The 25,972-nt window shown below is 39.5% G+C and overlaps 4 protein-coding genes and 1 pseudogene across 7 annotated transcripts in view; 2 read left to right on the top strand and 3 right to left on the bottom strand.

Moving 5' to 3' along the window:
• Positions 1 to 514: 514 nt before the first annotated feature.
• Positions 515 to 11,326, bottom strand: LOC147149846 (uncharacterized; annotated as a pseudogene). Its single transcript, XR_015086208.1, has 4 exons — positions 11,199 to 11,326; positions 11,028 to 11,095; positions 2,704 to 2,769; positions 515 to 1,652 (listed from the first exon to the last, which is right to left on the bottom strand). The product of XR_015086208.1 is annotated as an uncharacterized LOC147149846 (transcript).
• On the top strand, positions 3,862 to 7,376 carry LOC147149847 (uncharacterized). Of its 2 annotated transcripts, XM_086025993.1 has the most exons (3): positions 3,862 to 4,322; positions 5,728 to 5,922; positions 6,016 to 7,376. In XM_086025993.1, exons 1-3 carry the CDS (start codon positions 4,202 to 4,204, stop codon positions 7,176 to 7,178), a joined length of 1,479 nt encoding a protein of 492 aa, XP_085882119.1. In that variant the 5' UTR covers positions 3,862 to 4,201; the 3' UTR covers positions 7,179 to 7,376. The 2 variants fall into 2 exon arrangements, with proteins under 2 accessions (XP_085882119.1, XP_085882120.1); XM_086025994.1 differs by having other exon boundaries at positions 5,728 to 6,107.
• A 2,210-nt stretch (positions 11,327 to 13,536) lies between the features above and the next one.
• LOC147149845 (uncharacterized) lies at positions 13,537 to 17,088 on the bottom strand. Its single transcript, XM_086025984.1, has 2 exons — positions 16,496 to 17,088; positions 13,537 to 15,202 (listed from the first exon to the last, which is right to left on the bottom strand). Exons 1-2 carry the CDS (start codon positions 16,605 to 16,607, stop codon positions 13,653 to 13,655), a joined length of 1,662 nt encoding a protein of 553 aa, XP_085882110.1. The 5' UTR covers positions 16,608 to 17,088; the 3' UTR covers positions 13,537 to 13,652.
• Positions 17,089 to 20,487: 3,399 nt separating this feature from the next.
• The window catches only part of LOC147149843 (uncharacterized), a 14,194-nt gene continuing 8,709 nt past the window's right edge, over positions 20,488 to 25,972 (bottom strand). The window contains exons 4-5 of the mRNA XM_086025477.1: positions 21,936 to 22,119; positions 20,488 to 21,543 (exon numbers count right to left, since the gene is read on the bottom strand). Of these exons, the coding sequence (XP_085881603.1) occupies positions 20,585 to 21,543; positions 21,936 to 22,119 (1,143 nt within the window). The 3' untranslated portion in view covers positions 20,488 to 20,584. The remainder of the gene's footprint in view (positions 21,544 to 21,935; positions 22,120 to 25,972) is intronic.
• LOC147149844 (uncharacterized) lies at positions 22,672 to 25,882 on the top strand. Of its 2 annotated transcripts, none has more exons than XM_086026026.1 (2): positions 22,672 to 22,758; positions 24,622 to 25,882. In XM_086026026.1, the coding sequence occupies exon 2, from the start codon at positions 24,681 to 24,683 to the stop codon at positions 25,566 to 25,568; it is 888 nt and encodes a 295-aa protein (XP_085882152.1). In that variant the 5' UTR covers positions 22,672 to 22,758; positions 24,622 to 24,680; the 3' UTR covers positions 25,569 to 25,882. The 2 variants fall into 2 exon arrangements, with proteins under 2 accessions (XP_085882152.1, XP_085882151.1); XM_086026025.1 differs by lacking the exon at positions 22,672 to 22,758 and adding an exon at positions 22,771 to 23,170.

Genomic DNA, 25,972 nt, shown 5'->3' with positions numbered 1-25,972 from the left:
TGGAGCTAAGAGGATGTCTGCTTGAGATACTCCAGAGTGGTCTTCATCATTTTTTTTCATCCTCACTTGCTTCACTCTGTATCATGGTCAATGGACGACACGTGGTGGCCCCCTCGTGGCTGGCTAATGAAACTAGCACCTTTCATAAAATTGATTCTACTAACCCAAAGTACTAGTCTCTGGGACCAGTCCAATAGGTATAGCCCACCTCACACCCAGAGTCAGGTGGGATAGTCTTCAGCACACCTTTGACCCCAATGAGGAGAAGCAGTGAAAATGAATGGATGGATGGATGTGTGTTCTCAGTTTTATACTGTGGAAAAACTTAAGCTATTTTTGGGGGAAATTTACCAGCTTAGAAAAATACACTGTAAATAGATTGCAGTTTATATATATATATATATATATATATATATATATATATATAGGCAGCGTTGCATGTTGAGTATCCAATAAAAACATGTAAACAAAACATATCGTTCCATCCAGTCGAGACACTGTGCAACTCTAAGGATTCAAAAATGTCTTCCCGTTTATTGAGGATGTCCTGAATGTTTTCTTGATAGAACCGAGTCCAGTGGAAGATCCGATCCTATGACATTGACGCCCGTAATGATTGGATGGAAGCAACCATCAAAACAAACCTCAAATGGCTTAACCAAAGAGAACACCTACAATTAAGCTTGAATGCATTTAGGCTCCTCCGATAGATATTCGACATTTGCACTGTTTGAAGACTTGTATTTGATTCTGGATCATATATTGTATATGCTTTTACAGCTTGTTTTTTCAACATTTATCTAAAACTTCATTATTTGCTACTTTTCTCACCAGGACACTTGTGTCTCTTAATTTGATCCTTCCGAGAGAATCTTTTCTCACATATATTACAATTAAATGGTTTCTCGCCAGTGTGTATTCTTGTGTGTGCTTTCAAAGTGCATCTATGAGCAAATTTTTTATCACATATTGCGCAGCCAAACTGTTTCTCCCCAGTGTGTGTTCTCATGTGTTTCATCAATTTCGAACGTTCACTGAAACTAAAATTGCAGACTGAGCAGGAAAAAGGTTTCTCCCCAGAGTGTATTCTTGTATGCGTTTTTAAATGTCCCTTTATAGAGAATCTTTTACCACAAAATGGGCAGGTAAAAGGTTTCTCACCAGTGTGCGTTCTCATGTGAGTTGTTAAATTAATCTTTTGAGCTAATCTAACGCCACACACTGAGCAAGAAAAAGGTTTTTCCCCAGTGTGTGTTCTTCCGTGTCTGTTCAAATGTCCCTTCTCTGCAAATCTTTTACCGCAATCTGAACAACTGAAAGGTTTTTCTCCTTCATGACTTCTCATGTGAACTTTCAAATTCCACTTGGAACTAAATATTTTGCCACACTGAGAACACTGCCAGCGTTTGTCATTAGTGTGATATGTCCTATCACCTTTTGAGTGTTCATCGTCATCAGTGTCAGGCGACCTGTCATCACTCTCTGATAGTAGAGCTACAGCGCTGTCTTCTTTTGATACACCGCTGTGGTCTCCATCACATTCTTCACACCAGTTAATGGAAACTTGATGATATCAGCCTCCTGCTCTTCCTCCTTAATACGGGAGGGCTGTGATTCTCCTTGCTCAGCACCAAGATAGTCTTCACTCATGTCTGCAGGACAGGAAAACAAACACATTTTGGTAAACCAAAAAAGTATGTAAATTGTGAACAGTGTTATATGTCAATTTATTGGCTTGTATATATATATACATATATATATATATACATATATATATATATATATATATACATATATATATATATACATATATATATATATATATATATATATATATATATATACATATATATATATATATATATATATATATATACATATATATATATATACATATATATATATATATATATACATATATATATATATACATACATATATATATATATATATATACATACATATATACATATACATATATATACATATACATATATATACATATACATATATATACATATATATATATTATTTATGTCTATATTTATTAATAAACATATCGCAGCCTTTTATTGTTTTTGTTCTCGTTATTGTATTGTTTGTAAAGTGCTTTGTTACAGCTCTAGCTGTTATGAAATGTGCTATATAAATACAATTGTATTGTACTGTACTGTATTTACAACCCTGTTGCAGTGTAGCAAAATTCCTGGAATATCTGGTGTGAAAAGTTGTCTTAAGTCGTGCCACAGTATCTCACTAGGGTTGTGGTCAGGAGTCAGGGCTCAATGGATAAACTTGTATAAAACTGGAAAAGTTTTCAAAAGTATCTCGAAAAGTCGAGATAAACGGTTAAACGGATTCTCTATACATCGAGAAAGATCAGCACTGTTGCTTCTCTTCCATGGAATGGCAAGAGCACATTACATAATACACAAGTAAAATGTATGCAAAACTAAGAAATTCCAGAGGGGTTCAAACTTCACACATTTTTCGTCACACTGTATTAATAAGAACAGATATATCATTATGATGAAGTTCGAGAATCGCATTTATGACAATTTTTAAGGCGCTTGAAAATTCCAATATTTGAACTTAAAAATCTGAATTTTCACTGTCATCAAAAGGCAAGATGTTGAATCTTTGTTCCACAAGCAGAACGAAAAACCCAAAGACGTGATCAACCTGTTTAAGAATTGTACAAACCTGCTGGGTGCTGCTTGAAAACAGCGTCCAGTCGTTCCCCTCTTCAGTTCCGGAAAGTTCTCCCTCCTACTTTTTGCACACATTTACAGACTATAATCATAACACTTCACACTCACACTTGATCTCCGTTGAGCGATTAAAAAAAACGCTCGTCTTTGTTAACGGCCAGCAAGCTATGCTAAACGAAGCTAGCCTGAGAATCTTCAACGTGCACGGATACAAGTGTATGCGTACACAAAGCCTCAAGTTGTGATGTTGTAGTCTATTTAAGAGCAGATGGAACACTTGTGTCGCGGCTGCAGTGCGTTTATTGTTAATCCGGGAAGAATTATTTGATGAAGCTTGGGCGGCACAAATTACGTAAACAGAAGTAGAGCCGTAGCTAAAGTAGTACGGAAATTCCACTTGGACAAATTACTTGGGATCTCGAAAAACGTCGCCGGCGCGGCGAATTTTATGCGCTGCGTGTGGCCACCTCAACAGGAAACTCGATGAACGGAAGCTGTCGAAAGTGCCAGCAGGAGCCGTATTTATTTTTCGATATAAGAATATATAGCCACAGCCGGTAAATTAGCTGTCTTTGCTGATGCAACGTTAAGGTATTTTTTATCTCCTAAAATTTTGGAGGCACAAAAATTCTGCCTGACCGCAGCGATATTCACATTTCCGCCCATTTTTACTATATAAATGATAAAAAACTGACGTTTGCAGAAGATGTTAGGATGCAGTGCAGCAAAGAATAATCAACAATAATAATGAAAAAAACAACAACACATGCATGAGTAAAGGACTTTTGTACTCTCACTGTCACAAATTTTAAGGGCAAAATGCCACCATTTAGGGGTAGTCCAAATGGTCACAAACACATTTAGAAAAAAACTAAACACTGGTGTACAGACATTTATGTGGTTCATATTGTCTATTATGTTCAGTTAGCCATGCCAGACTAGTTGAACTCTGTTGATCATAATAAAAAATATATTAAATGATATACCCTTGTGAGGATAAGCGGTATAGATAATGGATGGATGGAAATGATATCTAACAATCTAACATTACACTGTATCCCAATTCTACGAAATGCTCTGTCGCCCCGCCCCCTTTGCACCCTAGTTCCGCACTTCGGCTGAGCCCGCATCCATACGGCGCAAGCGTAGAATTGCGACACCGTCGTAGTTTGTCCAGGTGGCGGTGCCGTACAACAGTTGCTGTTGCAGCTTCACTTCCGTGTACGGGTTGTGTAACCAAATACATTTACGAATTATCCCTGAGTTATTTGTGAAATAACAATAATACCATTAGCACATCACAACGCTACTTTTACGGGAGTAAAACACCAATCGTTAAATCCAAATAAACGCATCTCTGTGCACGTCGAAGCTTCTCAAACTAACTTAGCATAGCTTGCTAGCCGCTAACAAAGAGACGCCTTTGTTTTCCACATATCACTAAGCAGAGGTCGAGTGTGATTGTAAGGTGTTGCGATTATCGTGCGAAAATGTGTGCAAAAAGTGTGAAAGGAGATTACGTGGAGGAATTTCTTGGAACAAAACAGGAGAACGAGCGACAACGTCAACGGCTGGAGTCAGTTGTCAAGAAACCTCGCGATGACAGAGCAGGTTTGTTCACTTCATCATTTCTACTTTACACAAATGGTGCGCATTTCTTTTCAGAATGGATTGTCATTACAACATGTACTGCGCTTTATAATACTGCCGGTGGTTATGTGTCTCTACGACTGTCTCGGAAACCACTGCACGACGGCCTTTTTTTCAGGACACCGTGGACATGACAGAACGTACGGGCACTGGGCAGGATGGGCAAATTAATTTTTTTTAAACTTATTTTTACCCATTATAGTGGATATTCAATTCGCACACCAGCACGTTTGGACTTTGCGTTGCACAAAAACGCAGCAGGTTATTTCGGGGGGAAAAACGTTCAGTGGACAAATTAGATTTAAAAAATGAATGCAGTCCCCACATCACCATGACATTCTTAAGTAACACAATCAATGCCTGCCCCACCTTATGAAAAGACTACAACAGTTGTAGAAACATTGCATGTCCTTTGGATTTGTGTTTTTTCTTTTTTCAATACCACACCATTAATCACAAACAGATTAGATGGATGAACCAGGGGGTAGTGAAGCCTCGGAAAAATAACGGCTTCATTGGCTTCAAGTCACACTGCAGACTGTTTCCAGTCCTGTTAAGCCCCATCATTTCCACGCAGGTTCAGTTGCGTGTATCCAGGTGTACCATGAAACACTGCCTTCCTCATCTGCACCCTAACTGTCATGGTAAATATATTTAATGTTTTAAAGATCACAAACATCTCATCCAGCTTCCGGAATAGTACAGTACAGAGTACAATGAGAAAATGTCCACACATTCAACAAGTTGTGGTTCACTGCCAAGCTAAGGACGACGTCAAAGGAAGTGACGACAGAATCCCGCACAAGCAGACCAGAAATCAGCTGACAAAGAAAATGAACATCACCCAGAGAAGGAGACTTTGAAGCAGAAGGCACTGTTCTGACGAAATTATCCAAGGAGGTCTGCACCGTTTTGCTCTCTGCCTCACTGTAAATACATCAGTAATACTCTTTGTTGGGGTGCTGAACATAATGGTCAAACATACTGTCTATAAGCGAAAATGCCTTGGCAATCATTTTTCCATCTGTACCAATTTCTTCTTTATAAGGACAGTGGCAACAGTGGTTGCCATTTCAAAAACGTTATTTTTTTTCTATCAGAATGTTTGTAAGTAGGGGAGTTCCTGTATTCAGCCACCAATACCAGTCATCACACCACTGATGATTCCTATCCACTTCCCTACTTTGTTTTTTTTTTGCTGAAGGACCAGAGTGAATGTGCTTCTTAAACGTAATAATCACACATGTTCCTGATAGACATCACCAAAACATGTATAAACTATAAACAACATCAGTCACAACATGAGACCTGACTGAGCAAACCTTGACTTTAGCAGACCATGTGTTTGTCTTCTTGTGTCCTGCAGATGTCAGTGAAGACTATCTTCATCCTGAGCAACAGGAGTGGAGCTTCAGGGTGGAGCAGCACGAGACAGAACACCCCTACATTAAAGAGGAAGAGCAAGAGGCTGACATCACCCAGTTTCCATTTCCTGATGTCATTGTGAAGAGTGAAAATGATGACGAGCAAGATGAGTGGTCACAGCTTCATCCCAGTCAAAGTGATGAGCAACATTAAAGTCGCACCATGAGACTTGACTAAGCAAAGCTTGACTTTATCAAACAAAGTGTATTTGTCCTATTGTGTCCTGCAGACGTCGGTGAAGAAGATATTTGTTCTGAGCAGCAGGAGATTAAAGAGGAAGAGCAGGAGACTGATCTCACAGAGTTTCCATTGACTAGTGTCATTGTGAAGATTGAAGGTGATGACGAAGAAGAAAGTGATGGAGAGCACCGTGGAGGATCACAAAAAGATGGGCTCTTGGCTCCACTATCAGACTCTCCTGACACTGATGATGAACACTCTCCGGGTGATACGGACACATACTGGAAATGCTCGCAGTGTGGGAAAGCATCAAGTTCAAAGTGGGGCTTGAAAATACACATGAGAACACACACTGGGGAGAAACCTTTTGCCTGCTCAATATGTGGTAAAAGATTTACTCAGAAGGGACATTTACTAGCGCACACGAGAACACACACAGGGGAGAAACCGTTTCCCTGCACAGTCTGTGGTCTTGTATTGAGTCAAAAGGTTAATTTGACTAATCACATGAGAATACATACTGGGGAGAAGCCTTTTGCATGCTCAGTTTGCGGTAAAAGATTCTCTGTTAAGGGACATTTAAAAATACATACAAGAACACACACTGGAGAGAAACCTTTCGCCTGCTCAGTTTGTGGTCAAACATTCTCTCTCAAGGGACATTTAAGAACACACACAAGAACACACACTGGAGAGAAGCCTTATCCCTGCTCAGTATGTGGTAAAAGATTCTCTATAAAGGGACATTTAGTAGCACACACCAGAACTCATACTGGGGAGAGACCTTTTTCTTGCTCAGTGTGCGGTCTTAGATTAACACAAAAGATAAGTTTAACTAATCACATGACAATTCATACTGGAGAGAAACCTTATGAGTGCTCATTTTGCGGTAAAAAATTCTCCATAAAGGGACAGTTAATGACGCACACAAGAATACACACTGGTGAGAAACCTTTCGTGTGTTCAGTCTGCACCGTAAGTTTCAGTGATCGTTCGGGATTAGTTAAACACATGAGAACACACACTGGGGAGAAACTGTACTCATGCTCATTTTGTGGCAAAAGTTTCTCTCAAAGATGCACTTTGACAATACACACAAGAACACATACCGGTGAAAAGCCATACAGTTGCGAAGTTTGCGAGAAAAGATTTTCCCGTAAGGATCAGGTGAAGAAACACAAATGTGTTGGTGAGAAGAGAAGCGATCCATGAATTGTAAAGACATTTTGAATCTTTGTGGTATACTGTAAAAGTTCATACGTGAAAACAAGTCTTCAAAGAGTGATAGTGTTCAATATTTATTCTATAGGCCTAAATATTAAGATAAATTGTCATTGCTTTCTTTGCTTACCTAATGAATCTTACAAATATCATCAATGCCATTTGTAATTAAATGTGTAAGATACTTGACTTTAGCACAGACACTGAGATTATTATTCAATAGCGTTAAGTCAGAAAGATGTGGATGATTGGTCCTTCCTCGCTCTACAAATCATTAGTACACATTTAACGGCATTACATGTCATGTTATGTCCACACAACTGTTGGAGACCTGCACTATTGCAAATGAGGTCTAACAGGTCATTTGTATACACAGTAGAGCTGTGCGATACAACGGTATATATTGTTGTACAACATAAAAATGTCTACCGTTCAACACGGTTTATATTGTTAGTTTGATGTGCAAGTACCGGTATAGCTCTGTTTATCCACTAATGTAGCATCTGAGACGGAAACAGAACAAAAGACGGCTTTGTATTACGACATCCTTGGGTCTCACTCCGCAAGCATGACCAATTAGCACACACTCAATCCAGCAGTTACATTAGCGTAATACTTGAATTTGTATTTATCTTTTCATTAGTTTTCATTGTTGTCGTATACAACATATGTATTTTTCCAAAATAAATGGAGAGACGATCAGAGAAAATTGCAATTCATTTCATGTAATTTTAATGGAAAATACTATAGTGGAACACATATCACTGGGATATGAAATGACATATCGGGCTATAAAATGTTGTCCATATCGCACAGCACTGGTACACAGTGTGGCTCACTAATACATATCTCCTCACACAGTATGTCGATGAAAAAGAAGTGGTTGTAAAACCGCCCTTTGCCTGACACCAAATGAGGTTGAGGCACTCCAAACAAGAAGGGGCTGAGGAGACTGGGGGTCATTTAAAACTATTTTCATCCATTCATTTTGTATATTGTTTATCTTGTTCAGGGTCACATTTTTCAGCTGCCTCCCGGCAAAACGTCGACGACACCCTGTACTGGTTGCCAGTCATTCACAGGGCGCGTAGCCAAACAGCCAATCTTTCATACTTGTATTCACGGCGCACCGAAGCTCCTCTCTCCTCATCCTCAGCTCCACCAGCTATCCATTCAGCTGTACCAACGCAGACTGTCCAACGGCACTTAATTTTTTTAAGTTGTAATTTTCTTGTCTGTCTTACAAATACAACATTCACAGTAGGAAAATACAGTAGAAAAGTCAGCTAAAATAGCTTTAAAGTTTCATCTGGCTGCGATCTGATTTTAAGATTTGAACACAACAATGCATACCAGGAGCACAGAAGAGAGAATTTAATTCACAGTGTACTACCAATCACGGCTCAGCTTTAGAAAACAGGCGAGCTGTGATTGGTCGTTACCTGAGCCCTGCATAGTTGTGATGTCATTTTCAGTTGACAGAAATGACAAAATGGCCGCCCCCTGAGATGGCTAAAAACGGCTGGATTATGCTTCTTAACTCATATTCCACAAACGCACTATTAATCAGAATGCCGTGTTTCAACTAGTGGGCCTTCTGGGAACATATTCTTGAAAAAAATATGTTTGGGTTGATTTCCATTTTAACACCTCCTCCTCCTTTGCCGTCCATGCACGCTGATTCGCTGAATGAGAAGTTTTATCATTTCCTCTTACTTTGCAGCCAATCACAGAAACTTGTTTGATTTTTTATTTTTGAGACAGTAAAAAAATTTCAGAATGTACAATTGAAGATGGTGAAAGCAAAGTTGCCGATAATATCGATGACGATATAACGGTATATTGGCCACCCCTAACACCAACCTTTACAAGCTTCAACAAAACCACACTGCTTGCAATTTTAAGAATTAGCCACGAGTGCTACAATGGTTTAATTTTGTAGTGTTAGCATATCACACAATGTTATCAGTTTGAAGACATCATTTATGTAATGTACAATCAACTGAAAAACAAAAGAGGCGATACAATTACTGTATCCGAGGGAATGAAATATTACTATGTCCTTCGCTCAGGTCTCCCAGCCCCTGTAGGCACCTCAGAAAGGTTTCAAATAGTTTTGTCTTGGGAAATGTCCAATTCTTTCTTTTAAGATTTTATGGCCTCTTCGCTCTGCGTTTGTTTTGTATTTCTATGCCCAGGCAAACGGGGGATGGGCATTTATTTTCATTTCCATCCATCCGAAGATGGAGGCTACTGTGAGTAAACAAGTGCATGCAAGACTAGTACAGACTACAAAGTGTGCCCGCCTGTGCACAAGAAAATGATTGACACACCCCTCGGTCACAGCTTCGTCTCTACAGTCTCTGATTGGATATTCTTGTCATGGAGTGATACATTTAAAAATAATTATAATTATACATAACATAATATAATATAGGTGGTCGACTGGTTAGCACGTCCGCCTCAAAGATTCAAAATTCAGGGTGTCCCCCGCCTACTGCCCGAAGACAGTTGGGATAGGCTTCAGCACACCCCACGACCCTTGTGAGGATAAGCGGTATCGATAATGAATGGATGGATAATATAATATTATATTATATATAATATGATTATATTATATATTATATATTATATTATATTATATTATATTATATTATTTATATTATGGCGGCACGGTGGTCGACTGGTTAGCACGTCCGCCTCACAGTTCAGAGGTCGTGGGTTCGATCCCGGCTCCGGCCTCCCTGTGTGGAGTTTGCATGTTCTCCCCGTGCCTGCGTGGGTTTTCTCCGGGCACTCCGGTTTCCTCCCACATTCCAAAAACATGCATGGTAAGTTGATTGGATACTCTAAATTGCCCCTAGGTGTGATTGTGAGTGCGGATGTTTGTCTCTGTGTGCCCTGCGATTGGCTGGCAACCAGTTCAGGGTGTCCCCCGCCTACTGCCCAAAGACAGCTGGGATAGGCTCCAGCACGCCCCGCGACCCTTGTGAGGAGAAGCGGTACAGATAATGGATGGATGGATATTATATTATATTATATTATATTATATTATATTATATTATATTATATTATATTATATTATATTATATTATATTATAGCATATTATTAATCCAATTAGAGGCATAAAATGAGACCAGGGATGAATGAATTTTCCTAAGATAATTTTACTAATATTCTACTGTCAGGTCATGCAGACAGTTTTAACACTTGACAAAAAGTGTTTTTGCTTTCGTGTTTTGCAAACTGCACCTTTATAAGGAGTGTGGCCTAGCAGGTAACATAAGGATCTGAAATCAGGTTGGCCAGCATTGAATGAATCTGTAATTTTGTGCTGGTCTCTTCATGCAGGTTTGTTATTTACTTAAGAAATCAAGAAGCATAGTTTGATACTCTTTCATTGAATAAACCTGTAAAAAAAAAAAAAAAAAAAAAGGTTACACGCTACGTTTTTACTCTAATTTATTTTATTTATTTATTTTTCTTAAAAATTGTGCTGGACTCTGCTGTAGGTATTATCATTCGTAGAGCTATGACTTTTTGTGTGTTATAGCTTTATTGAATTAAAAAAACAGCAACAACTTATACTACTGTATAGTATATGTGTGAATTTGTCCATAGAGTGAGCAAAAACGAAGAAAATTGAAAAAAAGAGTATTCGAGAGCGCCGTGCCATCTAATAATGAGGATTCCAGTATGAAAAGAAATACTGTTGTTATAAGAATGTTGTAACTATAAGTGAGAGTGAACAAACCTGATCTGTATTGCTGGTTCTTAAAGCCAGCGTTAATTTGTTGACTTTGTCGCTCATTCCCCTCGTTTATTCCGCAAAATTCCACCTGGTACTCTTCTTCTTTCACAGTTGTTTGACACATTTTCACACGCCAATGCTTGATCTCACGTGTCTCTGTTAGGAAATAAAAAGTGATGATTAGGGAGCTAGGGAAGTTTCAACATGCACGGAGACGAGTTTATCCTGACGTGCAGAATTTATAAAGTATGTAGCACACCGTTTAAATCGTGATGACCATTTGGTGTCAAAACTTCAAGAGTAGGTTCAGTGCTTTGGGATTAATTCCTTTAAAGTATCCCGTTTGATTTGACCAAGCGTACATTGTAGTAGATCAAAAGCTGCAAGATGTACGGCAACGTCACTTGGACAAACTTTAAAATTGCAACGGATATAGCCTGGCGTCAAGCCTCATTGGTGACGCCAAATATAGCCTCGACTAGCGCATGTTTATAATTCCTTCCTTAATTCTTACCGATCGTTATGAATAAATTCCACAGTACGTTGCATCCATCTCTACTGAAGTTTGACGAGGTCGAGCGACAACGTCACCAAGTGTACTGAACACTTTTTTCAAGAGTCCTCTGGTTCGAGTTGTGTTACAAAAGGTTTGTTGTCGTTTTACGTTCCCTTGTTAAGTAAGTATTTCAGGGTTTTAACAATATTCCTGCATTTATTTTTTAATGAAATTAGCGTAGTTGAACATCCGGGTTCTCTCTGAAGTCACCGATGCCGCCATTTTGATTTTGTTTCCTGTTGGTTGTTGTTGTCAAGGGAAAGGAGTCAAGATGGCGACCGATGAGCCGTGCCTTCGTGGAGGCCATGTTGGCAGGGGCCTCTTTCCCATTAAAGGAAATGCATGGTGCATCATGGACATTGATATTGAGGCGCAACTTTCCCGTTTCTCAACCAATTTCCGTGCCAAAACGAGTGCTATCAATACAGAACTTTTTTTTGCCAGTTCTGTTCTTGAAATCGATTGGCTAATCGAGGGCATTGTGCACAAGCATATGTAGCACTGTGACAGCATTCTTTGTTCTTTCGGTTTCCTTGCAGTCCACACACGGGTAAATCGCAGTTGACTTTTCCCCTGTTATCATCCTTATATGTTCATATTGTGCAAGTTATTGTGGCTCAGCATTCATCTCTATCATTGAAATCACTTTTCGACTTAGTATATAGTCGCTGTTCTGAAAAACACGTATGTCTGATTTGGGTTTTTTAATTTTCACGTTAATGCAATGCCTGTAACACGGAAACACCATTCACATAAAAATAAGAAAAATGAAACAAAAAATGGACATAAGTGTTTTTCACAGGACAGAAACAATATGGTACTAACGCACATAAACTGTGTCAAAAATTCTCTGTCGCCTCTGGTCTTTGCTGATAAAGAAATGTGAACTTCTTGCTCTCATCCCTTCTGTTTGCAATATGCCTGTCAAAGGCTCTATTATCATTATCTTCCAAAGATGGAAAGGTCAGGTGGAACTTGAATTTTGACTTTAAAAAAACACAAAAATTAAATGAACGCTTGCAGCAAGTCATTAAGTGGAAGAATTCTACCAACTACAGCCAAGTATACCCACCCAATACTAATCGAAAATCACTCGTTTTGCTTTTTTTTTTAATTTAGTGAAACAATACATTAGGACTATTGGACACTGAATTCAAAAGACATCAAAACCTTGTATCTATGTGCTCTTCATAATGTATTTTTTAATACTATAGTCCGGTTTCTTGCCACTGATTGCATGCTGTGACCCTCTGGTACTTGTGTTTGTATGTTCTGTGTCTCCGAATAAATATTTCTTAAAGGGTAGTATTTTGAGTGACCAGAGCTAAAAAGCTCACACTTCTTAATCCTGACAGCACTAGGACCTCGAGCAAGTAGAGAGGGTACTCGTACTAACCTCTAAGGTATTTTACTATGACTACTATTTTATTAGGGTAGAGGTCTCCCTGTACCACAGTAACAAATTATAATATAATAACCAATTTAAAAACAAACGCCCGCCCTCCCAGCCACCCCCCCCCCCCAAAAAAAAATTTGAGAAAATGTGATTTGGTGGGTGTGTCAACGGTCAACTGTAATACAGCGTGAGAACACTATGGTAATTGAACACAGGACCCATAATAAAAGATTATATGATTATTGGACGAGCGGCACGGCGGTCGACTGGTTAGCACGTCCGCCTCACAGTTCAGAGGTCGTGGGTTCGATCCCGGCTCCGGCCGCCCTGTGTGGAGTTTGCATGTTCTCCCCGTGCCTGCGTGGGTTTCCTCCGGGTACTCCGGTTTCCTCCCACATTCCAAAAACATGCATGGTAAGTTGATTGGACTGTCTAAATTGCCCCTAGGTGTGATTGTGAGTGTGGATGTTTGTCTCTGTGTGCCCTGCGATTGGCTGGCAACCAATTCTGGGTATCCCCCGCGTACTGCCCAAAGACAGCTGGGATAGGCTCCAGCACGCCCGCGACCCTTGTGAGGATAAGCGGTATGGATAATGAATGAATGAATGATTATTGAACATCAATAATGACGCACACAACAATGGCTTGAGTTTTTGGTCCCTTATAATTGAAAATACAACACTCAATTGAAATAAGGAAATATTTTTTGGAAATCTTACCAATTGAAACATATTGGGGTCAAATGTCGTTTTCCAAATATATTATTGTGTTTGTGTACTTGGGAACAATAGTGGCACCCAAAACAATGTTGGTAATTTTTTCTCCCCAGTGTGTGTTCTCATGTGCATGATCAAATTTGTCTTTTTAGAGAATGTTTTACCACAAACTTTGCAGGTAAGAAGTTTTACACCACTGTGTGTTTTTATATGCCTTGTTAAATTGGTCTTTGCAGAGAATCTTTTGTCACAAACTGAACACGCATATGGTTTTTCCCCAGAGTGTATCCTTGCATGTGCTTTTAAAGCCCAGCTGTGGAGAAATTTTTTCTCACAAACTGAGCAAGAAAAGTGCTTTTCCCCAATGTGTGTTTTCATGTGTTTAGCCAATCCTGAACGTTCACAGAAACTGAAGTTGCATACTGAGCAGGAAAAAGGTTTCTCTCCAGTGTGTATTTTCATGTGTGTTCTTACATGTCCCTTCTGAGCAAATGTTTTACCACAAACTGAGCAGGCAAAAGGTTTCTCTCCAGTGTGTGTTCTTGTATGTGTTTTTAAATGCACCTTCCAAGTGAATCTTTTACCACAATCTGAGCAGCTGAAACGTTTCTCTCCCGTATGCAGAATCATGTGCTTTTTCAAAACATACTTGTTTACAAACATTTTATCACATTGAGAACAGTTCCATTTGTTCTCAGCAACGTTACAACTTTGCTGAGAGGTGTCAATTTGGTTAAGGTTCATTTCTGGAAGCGTGTCCGGGAGCTTTTCTGCTGTGTTTTTGTAGGCATTTGCTGCCTTGCCACGAACCGACAGACGACGATGCAAGTTGGCACTTTTCTTGAACCGATCAAACCAGCCAGAACTTGTTGAAAATGTCTCATGAATAGCATCTTCCCCAGCCTTTACCTTTAAATCCTCAAAAATGCTTTTGGCCTTCTCTTTTATGATCTTAAGGCGAAGCGGTGCTTGTTTCTGCTTCTGGTGTTCAATCCATGCAGTCAGGCGTTTTTCCATCTCCCCAATCAGCTTCTCCGTTTTCTCGTTTCTACTAGTAGACTGCATGGACTCTGAACTCTTAACATGCGCCATAATCCGGCCTCTGTTCTTGTAAATCGTACAAATAGTTGACGGATTCCTGTTGTACAAACGTGACACGTTTGCCACCTTTTCTCCACTATCCAACATCTTAATTATGGCAACCTTTGTTTCCATTGCGATTGCGTGCCGCTTCTTTGCAGTGCCACTATTATCACTTGGTTTACGCTTGACGTCAGCCGTAGTGGCACCTGGTGCCCAAATGACGCTGTGGTCCCCATCACCTTCATCTTTATCATCATCGTCACTCTTTACAATGATATGAGTGATGTTAACCTCCTGTTCTTCCTCTTTAAGGTGCGGAGTTGTCTCTTCATCTTTAATGTTGGGGGTCCGTGCCTCCTCTTTGTCTTGAATGTGAAGAGCTTCGGGGTCCTCTTTAACATGGGCGGGCTTTGGCTCATCTTCCTCTTTAATGTTGGGCTCAGGTTCCTCTTCCTCTTTAACATGAAGTGGTTCTGGCTCCTGCTCAAGATGAAGATATTCATTACTGACATCTGGAGGACACAATAAGAGAAACACACACGTTTATGTAAAGTCAAGTTTTGCTCAGTCAAGTCTCATGTTGTAACTTTGATGTTGTGCATTATTGTTTATACACATTACCTTACTTGCGAACATTCAAGTTGCAAACATTAGTAGCTCAAATTTTTCTTGCAATACTTACGCAATTTCCTTCTCCACCAAGTCCTCTCTGTGCCATCCCAACAATGTTAGACAATACAATACAATAAGATACGAACAAAACTCACACCAGGGGGACGTAAACATCATCAGTTCAACCAAACTAAGCCATGCAATTTTGTCTTGAACCAGCCAGTCGTAAGAGGGGATTTTGTAGCCAGGTGTGCTTTAATAGTATTTGAGGATAGACTTGCATCCTTTGCAAGTGGACTTGCCCTTTTTAGTCAATTGCTTCACACAAGTGTAGGATATTACAGCCGAGTCTCAGAAAACCACACAAGCATCATGCTGTTGGTGCGCATTACAGCCAAGCCTTTCCATGATGAAGTGAACAATACTACAGTTGTTTTACACAATATTGGACATGATAAATTTCGACTTCCCACTGATCTCATCGGCTATATCGGATCTGTTGATAATTTGCATTTTAGGCAAATTTTGTGATCAGACGTAATGTCTTCATTCACTGATCCAATCAATGAATCGGATCTGCAAATAATATATTATTATATTCTATAGTGATGGTACTACAGTCCACCTTGTTGGGTGTTTTTGCCCTAAAAAAAAAAAAAAAAAAAAAACGTTCCCATGACAACTTAAAAGAGCAAAGTGCGTGGGTAAACTTTCACCATCCTTTTTTTCTAAGTTTTACTCTTAAATTTCCATCCTATTCGGCTAAATTGTGAATAACCTTAACTACACTTTCAAACATCACAAACTTGTTTGAATCATAGAGCTACTAAGGAAAGTGTTTTGTTATACCTAGATCAAACTCACTGATACAAAGAGTTACAGCTAATAAGATTATTTTTTTAATCCACCCAGTTAGGTTGGAACAGTAACAGAATGGATTTAATTAGTGGATCGAATTATTGATTACCAATACTATAATTGTTCGTAACTATTGTTTAGGTGATTGATCCCCAGTTTCTGAAGGTTAACCATGACATTTATCTGATGTGTTGAAAATTCAAAACTGGATAATTTTTGAAAGATCACACTGAAAAGTCATTACGAGTCAATAAGGACCCAAATATAGTTATAATGGATAATAACCATATACATTTCGTTAAGCGAATTAGGTATGAAACAAGAAGTGAACAAACCTGCTCTGTTTAACACGACTCGAGGCTCCTTGAAAACGGCGTGAAGAAGTTGACGTCGCTGCTCTTCTTTTGTTCGCCCATGTTCCTCCTCGTACTCTTCTTTCACACTCATTTTCAGACTTTAGTCTCTGCTTCGCGATGTGTCGATAACAAAAGCTTCTCGTTTTAGGGGCTAACAAGCTAAGATAAGTTAGCTTGAGATGCTTCAATGTGCACGCAAACGCCTTGATCTGGCAGGTAAACTGAACAAATGATGTTTTACTCCAGTGCCGTAGCGACGGGACGTACCGTGTCGAAGTTTCGCGTTTAGCACTGATTCGTGAAGAATTATTTAGTGAAGTGAGGATGGTCGCGTACTTGCGTAAACGGTACACGGAAATCGGTATACGGGATAACCACTCGAACAGAATTCACTTGTGTCGCAAATGGGGAGTTGCGGGGCACTGTTTGGATCTTTCGCTCATTTCCCTCCTCCCTAAGTAGTCAATACAAACCAAAGTATTAACAGAATAGTAAATTAACAGTTCACTCATCGGTCATATGAAAAAGACACATATTTGGAACAAATCTGGCGCTCCGATAAATACGTCATTGCCGTCGCGTAGTTATAACGTAGCGGACAACTGTTGTTTTGACCTACGTGTATTTTATCCATAATACAAAGAAACATGCATCAGTATTGTGGTGGTAAAAGAGGAAAACATTGCACCTCAACACATGAATACTGTATAATCTGAACTAACTTTAATGTAAGTGGAGCAACACACAGACGTGCATGTTAGTTACTTGAGGACTTTAAATTTCCCTTGGGTGTCCATCTCCCGCGTAAACTCGGTTCGGCTGATCACACCCTTGGTCCCAATGAGGATAGACCGATGGGTGGATGAAGATGGATAGATGGACACTCATCTTAAAGCGATGTAATGTTTGTATCTGTTCAACATTTATTATGGAAGGTCCACCATCTCGGTTTGATGATGCAACAGCGAGGACATAATTAATTTAAATCATTCATTTGACTGATGAGAAAACTAAGTATACTAGTTTGGAATATGAGTAAGTGAACGATTCAGAACAGCCACATTTTTCTGTTGGCACAATGCATGGTGGGATAAACTGTATCGCTTCTTTTTTTTTTTTTTAAGTCGAGACCATTATTGTTCACTACTTTCAATGCATTGTGGGATACTTTGGGGGTACTAATATGGGCAACTTATGTACACATTGGAACAGCACTACAAAATGGTCAATTCACTAGTGAATATAGGCATTGATTCCCAAAACAAGTTACCCTCATGTCCTTTACAAAAATGTCAGTGTTGGTGCCTCGATTCTTCGACCACCACCCAGTAGTCGTTCACATGCTGCCATATAAGCAAAGAGTTCAAGTGTCATGTTTGGGCATCAACGATTACGACACCTGCACGGAGAAGCTATAATCGAGGAACCAAGGATAGATCCTTTGTCTTCTAGCTACCTGACAGTGACCTCTAAAAATGGGTGCGCAACAGCTGGAGTGTACAGACTTCACAAATGAAATAGTTCATCTTTAAATATGGGGATATCATAATGAATTTAATTTAGATATGCGCATTTATCTTTGTCTTTGTAATTTGGGAAGTATTTGATTCTGAAGTGCTTTTTGACTATTCTATTAATAGGAAGCGTATTGTCGAGGCAATTGAAAAAGTTCTGTATAATGTTATACCGTGATTAACTTCACATTTAACGGGATAAGTTTCACGTTTTATTGTGATTAGTTCAACTTTTGCATTCAGCAAAACAAAATGAAGCAATTCTTTCCAGTTCAGGGCATTGGCGAAGCAATATCTACTGGTGTGTGTGTCGTCTTTTTTAATCTTCAGTATTTTTTTAACACTTGGCTTCCTTTTTTTTTAATAGGAGGAGAGCAGTGTAGTTACGTATGTATAGTAACTTTGATTTATAAGACACAAAAAGGTCTCTGCCACTGACCTGAACAGGGAGTCAAAATAATCACATTAAAACTTAAGTTGTCACTCACAATGTGTGTTTTATTAGTAAAGAAATTATTTTGGAATCTAAAGTCATTCCTAAATAATGTTTTAGTTGGTTGGTACAGAATAGAACAACTGTTCAGATGTCATGCGGTAAAAGCAAAAAAAAAATATTAGCATCACAATCAGTGTTCCACTTCATGTTACCCCCCTTCTCCACAAAAATATTATTTTCTCCGATTTTTAAGGGGTTAAAGCGGAAGTCAACCCAAACATATTTTTTTCAAGAATATGTTCCTAGCAGGCCCACTAGTTGAAACACGGCATTCTGATGAATATTGCGTTGGTGGAACAAGTGTTAATCCACTCGTTTTTAGCCATCTCCGGGGGCGCCCATTTTGTCTTCTGTCGACTGAAAATGACATCACAACTGCTCACAACAACCAATCATGGCTCAGATTCAGAAAAACAGGTCAGATTGGTCGTTGTGAGCAGTTGTGATGTCATTTTCAGTCAACAGAATACAAAATGGCCGCCCCCGGAGATGGCTAAAAACGAGTGCATTTTGCTGCTTAACTTATATTCCACAAACGCAAAATAAAAAAAATATATATGTTTGGGTTGACTTCCGCTTTAAGTGTCTGAATTTGTAAAAAAAAATGTTCGACAAAGTTAGTGGGTAGGGTGAAATACCACCATACCATACCAACCCTCGCGGATCCTGAGGTTCTCTGGCGCCGGCCTTTTAATTACTCTTAGGGTGAGGACCAAACCCCATGGCGAGGCTGCATTCAGCCATTTTGGTCCTGAACTCTGGAATAGCCTGCCAGAGGACATCAGGTCCGCAGAGACTGTTGATATTTTTAAGAGGAAGCTCAAGACCTACCTTTTTAGTCTGGCTTTTAAATAATTTTTAATAATTTAAGTAACTTATTAATTAATCTTATTAATTAATCTTTTTCTTTTTATTGGGGACTATTTTTTTATAATATTTCATCATACTGATTTTAGTTCTTGGATTATATTATTGTTTTGTTTTTTAGTTTTGTTGCTTTCTGTTGTTGTTAGCTTTTAGCTCCAGTGTTTCCTCGTGGGGGGCCTCCGCGTTGGGGGGGGTGGCTGCCCTTCCCGCGGGGGGGCGTCATCGCAGGGGCTTCTTAGCTCCAGGTGGCCGGGGGCCTCTACACTAGGTGTGGTGTCTCCCCGGCTAATCTGGACCGGAAGTCTCTGTGATCGCGGCACTCCCTGTGGCCCGTGGGCTGTCATTCCCCTCAGAGTGAACTAGGCCGCCTTGGGTTCCCTTTCCTCATATGGTTCCTCTGTGCCTTGTCACGTCTTTTTTAACAAAGTTTATTAGGTTGTGTGCTTTGTGTGTATATGTGAAGTGTGTGTGTGTAGGTGCGAGTGCTGATGTACTGGCGGATATATATCTTTGGGTTTGTTGGGAGGGAGGGCGGGAGCGGGTCTTCCTTTTTATGTTGTGTTTTGGACATTTTTACTGGACAGCACTTTGAGTTGCATTCTTTTTGTATGAAAAGTGCTATATAAATAAATTTGAATTTGAATTTGAAATACATCGTGTAATTGTTTGTTTTTTGAAGAACATAATGACATGTATAAATAACAACATGCACAACAAACACACATTCATGAGGCATTCCATATTCTATACAAATTCAAGCACAAGTTTTGTCCTGTATAAACTTCATGTAACGTCAATGGGTCTCAGATCAAGTTGTGCAGGGTTTGAGAAAGGTCCACTCAAAATGTAGCTGTCTTTATCAAAGCTGGACACCTGCATGAGATCAGCTCCTTTGAGTAAGTTGCTCCCCCCAATACAGTATTTTGTCTGTTGCCTTAATGTTATGTTTTATCTTTGTCTTTGAAAAGTCATAAATGGGCTTGTTTTTCTGCTTAGCATAGCACTAGTCATCTCACTGACATTTTTATCCAAACCGTGAACACTTCATGTTAGCTTTAGTGTATTTAGGCTCCTATAAGATACTGAACACTATCAGTGTTTGAAGACTTGTGCTTTATTTAGGGGCACATACAGTATAGACATTTACAGCATACCACAAAGAGTCAGTTGCTGTACAATTTAATTTCACCTTCATTTACTGCTGCTCTTCTCACGAGCACACTTGTGTCTCTTAAGCTGAAGCTTAGCATGGAATCTTTTATCACAAACACTGCAACTAAATGGTTTCTCTCCCGTGTGTGTTCTTGTGTGTGTTGTCAAATATGATCTTTGAGTGAATTTTTTACCACAAACTGAGCATGAAAACTGTTTCTCCCCAGTGTGTGTTCTCATGTGTCGAACCAAGACTGAACTGTCACTGAAGGTTAAGGTGCAGACTGAGCATCCAAAGGGCTTCTCGCCAGTGTGGGTTCTTGTGTGTGTTTCTAAGTGTCCCTTCTGAGTGAATCTTTTACCACAAACTGAGCAGGCAAAAGGCTTCTCTCCAGTGTGTGTTCTTGCATGTGTTCCCAATTGTCCCTTTTCCGTGAATTTTTTACCACAAACTGAACAGGCAAAAGGTTTCTCCCCAGTGTGTGTTCTTGTGTGTGCGATTAAATGACCCTTTAAAGAAAATCTGTTACCACAAATTGAGCATTCAAACTGTTTTTCCCTAGTGTGTGATCTCATATGTATAACCAACTCCGAGCGTTCATTAAAACTTAAGTTACAGACTGAACAGGCAAAAGCTTTCACCCCAGTGTGTGTTCTCATGTGTCTGTTCATCAATGACTTTTTGACAAATGTTTTGTCACACTGAGAACATTTCACATGTTTGTTGTCAGTATGGCATGTCATATCACCTTCAGAATGTTCATCATCTTCAGTGTCAGAAGAGTGTGACGTTATGTCATCACTATCTGAAAGTGGAGCTAAGAGGCTTTCTGCTTGTGATCCTCCACAGTGGTCTTCAATATCTTCATCATCGTCCTCTTCATCATGATCAGCTTCACTCTTCACAGTCAATGGAAACCTGGTGATATGAGCCTCCTCCTCTTCCTCTTTAATGTTGGGTGTCTCTGGCTCCTCTTCCTTTTTAGTGTGAGGGACATCTGCGGGCCGCAGGAAGATAAACATGGTTCGGTAAAGAAGTTTTGCTCAATTTTACATACATGGCATACGGCACTGCAATCTTGATGCCGTCCTTTTTTCAGTTCACATTCTGTTCAGAAGGCAGGTGCACAAAGCAATACCTGGGCAAAGTACCCCATCCAGAGTCTCTGACTAAGAGAGAAATTCCTCATGTGCTTTTACATACTTGGCCAACAAAAATGGTTCCGATAGACAAAAAAAGACAAGTAAAAATGACCCAAAAATGCACAATTAAAGTGCCGAAAGCGTAGCATCATCTTGTATTGAATATTGAATATAAAAAGTGAATATGAAAGAAATATTGTTAAAAAATATCAATCGTGACACAAGCGAGAGCAGGAAGTGAACAAACCTGCTGTGTCTAACGCATCTTGAGGCTCATTGAGTTGAAGTTGTCGCTCGTGGTCCTCTTTTACTCCAAGTTCCCCCTCATACTCCTCTTTCACGCTCTTTGCACACATTTTCACACAATAATCACAACACGTTACGCTTGATCTCTGTTTAGCGATGGCGACAACGCGTCTCTTTGTCAGCAACTAGCATGCTAAAGTAAGATAGCTTGAGAAGTTTTCGTGCACCGAGACGAGTTCATCGGAATACGAAGCCAATGAATGACGTTTTAATCCAGTGAAGTACCGTGTCGTCGCTTCAACCCGTTCAGTGCAGATTTGGTAAGCATTACTAATAGTGAAGCGCGTTTGTTGACAGAAACAAACCCTTCACTCAAATTGCCGCAGTAAACCAAGCGCAATTTGCGGTGTAGCCGATGTTGTACGGCAACTTCACTAGGACAAACTACCAAGAAATCCTCATCCAAAGCAGATCCCGCATAACTGTCAAATTGTAGGCTTTCGTCGTAATTTGTACAGGTGGAAACACCTGTAACACTGAGGAGGAAAAAGCAATCATACAGTTTAAATCACAGTTAAGATTTTGGCCTTGTGGGGAATGTGTGTGCGGGTGAAGCCTCGTGAAAACAACTTCCTTGTGAGTGACTGTGATTGAATGGAAAGGCTTCATCTGGCTATCACCACGTGACACCCCATTTTGTCGCAATGGGTTCTGTTAATGACAGGTGAGGCCTGAAGGGGGCGTTCTCGCGTGAAGCATCACAAGAATTTGGCCCCGTAGAAGTAGAAGCAAAGGAGGACGAAGAAAAAAGCAAGAAAAAAAAGGTAACCCACCCATATTACTTAGAAGATAGGACATTCGCAAATACAGTACTTACGAAAGGATAACAACAACTGTAGATTGGCTGCCAGCAGTACGTTTCATCACTACTTAACTTGCGTAAAATATTGTTCTTAATTCTTCCTGTCCGAGTAAACTCGTTTGGCTTTATCTTGACGCTTCTCCGGTTAGTTTAGCTTAGCTCTCTAAAAAGAAAAAGACAAATAATTTTGTTGCAAATTATCTGGTTGCAACGAATGACGAATGGTGTCACGGTTGTTAAGAATGACAAGTCAATTTTGTGAAGAATAAAAGCTAATCATTCTTTTAAATATGCTGTCTGTCCAAATACTCGGTTTAAAAGATGGACGACTGCTCAGATGATTCGAGCAACAGTGAAGATCGGAGACGCCACAGGTACAGGTTTAGACGTTGTGTTTCTTATGTCGACTTGCAAAGTCTTTCCACACGCCGTCGACCAACCCATTTATTGTGTATATGCTGAGGGGTGCAATGACGCAGCGTCGTGTCGCTACGGCGTACCTTGAAAATCTGACGATGCTGTGGAATTGTGGTTCGACATAATGTTGTAAGGACAACGAAAAAGTCCTGAACAAAGCGATCATACCCATAGAAAAGTTAATTTGATCAAATTGAGATGTGTTCTCTAATACTGACATCACAGGTGTTTTCAAATTCGTTATCAGTCTGTCTGCCTTCTATGAGCCCTGCTGTAAATTCGATTGAATATTTTTGGAAGGAGATGAAACATGCCGTCTGGAAAAGACCTACTTCAAAGCTGAGATAAGCCGTTTGCTCTGGGCCCAAATACCTGTTGACAGGTGCTGAATTTTCATTATGGTTACGGAAATCATTTGCTCGCCTCATAAAGTAGTGCAACAAAACTTCTAAGTCAAATAGACCACCATTTTTGTACAGGCCTGTTTGATTCGGGGTTTTTTTAAGTATTCTGTTGAACTACTATTAGAAAAGAGTGTTTCATTTTCATTGGTTATTTTAAATGAATATCATTAATACTTATGTGTGTTTCAAGTTATTTTAATGACCTTTGTGTGGGTTTTACACCATTTACTAAGGGGTGCTAACAATTTTGTACACACGTGTAGGATTGTGTATATGGCTTGTTTGGAAGAAGCGTACACACTTTTTTTTTACTCTTGTTTTCTTGTTTGTCTGTGATCTGTTGTATGTGTTAACAAACTTGTGTGCATGCTGCTTTCAAGAACAGCTTGAAAAAAATAATGTCACATGCTAAAAATGAATTTAATTGAAAGTCTGTACAATGGGGAAAAATGAATTTAATTGAAAGTCTGTACAATGGGGATCTCTTGGTTTCCCCTCACCACCACCTATGATTATGTGGACCACTCCAAATCGAAGTTAACATCTCAGGGTTTTTCTTTTAAGCTTCCATGACAATAATTAACACATACTTTTTTTTTTTATCCCGAAAACAAATAGACTCACCCATTTTTACTCTGCTCCTCTAAAAACACATTACACTTTTCTTATGTAAAAAAGTACATCACAGGTTTTTTTTTACTACATAATTGTATTTATTTACTAAATTATATTCATTTTTCAAGTTTATTATGCGTTACCCCTGTATTGCTGTAACACTTAAATTTCCCTCATAGATACAAATTAGTGAGTTTGTATTTGCAGTTAATGGACTGCTGAAGGAACATAAGTTGAATTTTTCAACTGCATACCTATACATGCTCCTGATAAACACTGTCAAAAATCATCTAACAACAATAATACACAACATCAAAGTCACGTGAGACTTGACTGTGCAAAGTTTGATGTTGCAAAATGATTTGTCTTTTTCTTCTTATGCCCTGCAGACATCGGGGAAGTGTATCTTTGTCCTGAGCAGCAGAAACCCAATCCCCACCGCACTAAAATGGAAGAGAAGTCGGTGCATCCTCACATTAAAGAAGAGGGGCCAGAGCCTTCCCAGGAAGCGAATTCACAGCTCTCCTACATTAAAGTTGAAGTGCAGGAGGCCGATATCACCTATTTGCCATTCATGGGTGTCCTTTTGAAGAGTGAAGATGATGAAGCAAAAGCTCTACTTGAGGAGAACAGAAGGTCCGAGCCTCCAAGCTGCAGCTCAAGTCAACACAGGACCACTGAAGGAAATGGTGACCACTGTGGGGGACCCCAAGCAGACAGCCTCTATGCTCCACTATCAGATAGTGACTTAACATCACACTCCTCTGACACTGATGATGATGAACACTCTGAAGGTTATATGACATGTCATCCTGTCAAGGAACATGTCAAATGTTCTCAGTGTGCAAAAACTTTTGGTTCAAAATGGGGCTTGAAAGCACATATGAGAATGCACACTGGAGAGAAGCCTTTTGCTTGTTCTCTTTGTGGAAAAAGGTTCTCCATAAAGAAAAGTTTAATAAGACACACAAGAACACACACTGGGGATAAACCTTTTGCCTGCTCAGTGTGTGGTCATCGAGTAATTCAAGAGACCCATTTAATAGCTCACATGAGGACACACACTGGAGAAAAACCTTTTGCTTGCTCAGTTTGTGGTAAAAAATTCTCACAGAAAGCACATTTAAGAACACACGCAAGAACACACACTGGTGAGAAACCTTTTGCCTGCACGGTCTGCAAGTTCAGTTTCAGTGATAGTTCAGCATTGGTAAGGCACATCAAAAGACACACTGGTGAGAAACCATTCACTTGCAATGTGTGTGAAAAACAATTCTCCCGTAAGTATCTGGTTAACAGGCACAAGTGTTCTGTTGAAAAGAGCAGTGATAAATGAAGCTTTAAATAAATGATTGCAAAGAAACTATGCTGAGCTTTCAAAGTGTGGATGTGATCCTAAGTAAAATCAGACAGTGCTGTTGTTCAGTAAAGATGGAGCTCCAAAAGACAGATCAATCGAAGCACTAATTTTAGGACTTGTAACTTAATTCCCTAGACTCAACTTGACTTAAGACTTGAACTACATTGAAAAGTCTTGCCTGTTTGCATTTGAAAATCTGCATTTTCCACAGTTTGCCGTTTATTTTTGAAATAAAACTGTCTTTATGCTTTGCACAGAAACCTGGCAAAATAAATTGTGTATTTTGTAAATTGCCTGTGCTGTTTTTAATTCAACAATGGCAGAAAATTTGTATTCAAGTTGATAGTGCATTGGTTGGTTCCATGTAGCCGGCTGCATTG

Source organism: Filicampus tigris, chromosome 3 (genome assembly GCF_054856515.1).
Source record: "Filicampus tigris isolate MCC_2025a chromosome 3, RoL_Ftig_1.0, whole genome shotgun sequence".
Lineage (NCBI taxonomy): Eukaryota > Metazoa > Chordata > Actinopteri > Syngnathiformes > Syngnathidae > Filicampus > Filicampus tigris.
This window is presented reverse-complemented; position numbering and strand designations above follow the sequence as displayed.